At 42.1% G+C, this 3125-nt stretch overlaps 1 protein-coding gene across 1 annotated transcript in view; it reads right to left on the reverse strand.

Moving 5' to 3' along the window:
- DGKE (diacylglycerol kinase, epsilon 64kDa) overlaps positions 1-2875 on the reverse strand; it is a 9218-nt gene extending 6343 nt beyond the window's left edge. Inside the window, 3 exon segments of the mRNA XM_010180256.1 lie at positions 1-89; positions 581-740; positions 2418-2875. The exon segment at positions 1-89 is cut by the window's left edge and continues 13 nt beyond it. Coding sequence (XP_010178558.1) covers positions 1-89; positions 581-740; positions 2418-2875 — 707 coding nt within the window.
- Between the last annotated feature and the right edge of the window lie 250 nt (positions 2876-3125).

Raw genomic sequence — 3125 nt, forward strand, 5'->3', positions numbered from 1 at the left:
CCTAGTAAAGTTTCACCCATGTTGTTTCCACTACGAGTATTAGCCAGAATGATGACTGGCATCCAGTGTTTTCTGCAGTAAGGTACTACCTGCAAAAAGGTAAGAGTTGGTCAGTCACACAAATACTGCACGTTTGGGTATGTCTAAAGCCTTGCTCCAAAACCTGTCCCCTGTAAGTGCTGAAATGAGGAAGTTACCAATTAATCTCAAGTAGTAAAAACAGAAACAAATACTTCTGACACACCAAGGCTGAAGATTTCTGTTCCACAACAAATACTACAATGTTATGAACACAGTAGTAGAAAAATCACAAAACATTTAAGGAAGTAAGGTACCCAAATATCAGTGTTGTTTTGGAGGAACAAAATCCAGATGTCTGCTCATGCTTCAACTAGAGTGTTAATAAAATGACAAACATCGCCAAATTAACACTGTAAGTGCTTCATATACATTGAAACATGCACATGATAGGTACCAGCCTGACAACGTACACAGTTCAAGTTTAATGTGTGTGGATTCTTTTGTAGTTTTTATTTTTTTAATATTAATGTATTAAACCCAAGAAGCACAAGACAATTACCTTTTCATAACTGGTTCTTTTGTCTTTACGCATCTGGTTGATTGTAGACAAATAGTATGGTGGAATAATCAAGTCTCTGAATTCTCCAAATGTACACTCCTCAGTCTTTAAACAATCCATCATGCATTCATCATGTACAGTGTACTGACACCACACACATCTGGAAAAAAGATTAAAAACAAAGAAAAATCCTCAAACAACAGGCACATCGATTTCGCTCATTTGTATTAGATAGACTAACTTTCTGAAAAGTATTTCTGTTTATACGCACCCTTATAAGTAACACTTAAAGCACGTTACAGAGAAACCCATGCATTGCCTGGAAGTTTACATGGCTATGTATGGGCTACAGAAAATAACATAACTTGGCCATGTGCTTGCAAGTCTAGAGAAGCATTTGAATTCTGTGGGGAAAAAAAACCAAACCAAGAGTTTTAAATTAATTCTGTTCTTTTTAATTCCAAAACCAGGTGCTATAAACATTCTCTTGCATTGTCTGCAACATTAACAGTTACACTGAAAGTTTCTCTGAGAAACTGAACTCCTATCCATCCTTGAAGAGCACTAGAGTTCAACTTAACAAAGTCTTAACTAGTAACAGGAATTAATAAATTTCTTAAGATTAATAATATCGCTTTAATTCTGAGACCTAAAAGGCTACGCAGTACTGTACAAGGCAGATGGGAATGTTATGCAAAACTGCTCAACTGCTTTTTGACCTATTCTAAAAGCTGTCGTGGAAAACAGACCAGAACAAGAGAAAATACTGCAATATCCACTGCCAGCCGCTGCAGAATGTTAATCCTCCTTTGCTACATCCAAAGCCTTAGTTTAAGCAGCTGTGAAAGCTATTTTTGGAGTTGTTCTGATTAATCCAGCAACCAGAGTAGCAATGGTACTTGCCCTGTACTGTGACTTTCTTATCTCCTTCTCCCTTCCCTCTCCCTTTGGCTCCAAAATCCTCTTCCTCCCCTCCTACACACTCTTTCTCTCAAGGTTTTGTTTCTGATAGTATGCTCATTTACACTGTAATTCTGCTTACTTACCAAGCAACTTGACAGTATCACACAGAAGCAAAGCAAAATCTTGCAGAATATATGTTGGAAAGATGACATCCCTTGAGAAGGCTGAAGTAACACCTACACTGTACCCAGGAACTGGATCACTAGCGCTATGTTTTGGCGTAACATGCCACTATGTGCCATGCTGACAACTTTGCAAGCAGCCTTACTGATGACAGTGCAAGCCCATTCAACGGTTCCTTAACATTTTATTTTACACTCTTACCACAAACTTTAATAATAGATTATATCAAAGTGGCTTTTTTAATTTCCCATTAGCTTTTTTTGAGTGTCTTTAAAAATGAACTTGAAAGAGCTATAGCATGGTTGTTCTAGCTACGCTGAGCAGATGCAAGTTTTGCAGAGATGCATACACATATTTGTGCTCTGTATTGTGAGTTGTGCCACCCAAATTACTCAGGCTATCCACTGTACAAATGACAATTGTGTTAGAACCTTCTTAAGGTTCTAAAATTAAATGTAAACTCTCTTGGACATAGCGTTTTATACGTAATTACACATCAGCTAGCACATCACGCTGGAGTAATGCAGTTAAGAGAACAAGCAGATACATGCAATGCCATACTCTCAATCTATGACCCAAATTACCCACAAGCATCCATTTTAATTTTAGGTTCTTTGAAACTGCTTCTTAATATTTTCTTATTTGAATACTGCAGGATCTCCTTTAAGGTAATAAGTTCTAATAACCCTGCGGAAAATATAATACTGATACGGCATCGTAATTTCTCATACATCAAATTCCCTTGCGGTACCTGTAGTCGCAGAGCTTGGGCTGTGTGCCGCACTGTTGTTTGCAAACCATACAGCAGCTGCAGAGTGGGACGTTTCCTCTGATCCAGTGGTGTGGCATAGAGCCGTGGGCTCCACCATTGCTCCTCATCATGATTTCCTTGCAGAGAAAGAGCTGGTCAGCCTTCTTGAGGCATCCTTCGCTGACACGCAGCCCGCAGCAGTTGCAGAAAGCACCCTGAAGGATGTGTTGAGCACACACGCAGCAGTAGGAGGGTTGGCCGAAGAGGTCTGTGTAGTGCCAGTCATGCTTGCTTTTGCGGAAGATGTCTCGTATTAATACCTGCCGCCGGGACCGCTGAAAGCTGCACCACAAGGTGATCAGCACCGGCAGGATCACAGCACACAGAGTCCAAAACACCAGACTCCAGTCTGCCACGACCGAGGAGGAAGAGCCGCTCCTGGTCTCCGTGCCTTCCATCCCTCAGCACCTCAGCCTCACCAGCCTAAACCCCTCACACCGGTTGGACTGACAGCAGGGCGAGCCCCGGGACGGCCCCTAGTTCACGGAGCCAGCGCGCAGCTTCATGAAACATCTTTAATCCCTTATTAGGGCTAAGCGTCTACGTGTCCCCACATCTGACCTACCAACCACCAGAAGGATTTCAGTGCTGGCCAGGTGCGAGGGGCTCCGCCGCCGCCCGCGCGGGCCTAGCACAAGGCCGATCGGC

The sequence above is a fragment of the Mesitornis unicolor genome, unplaced genomic scaffold, assembly GCF_000695765.1.
Source record: "Mesitornis unicolor isolate BGI_N332 unplaced genomic scaffold, ASM69576v1 scaffold45892, whole genome shotgun sequence".
Taxonomy (NCBI): domain Eukaryota; kingdom Metazoa; phylum Chordata; class Aves; order Mesitornithiformes; family Mesitornithidae; genus Mesitornis; species Mesitornis unicolor.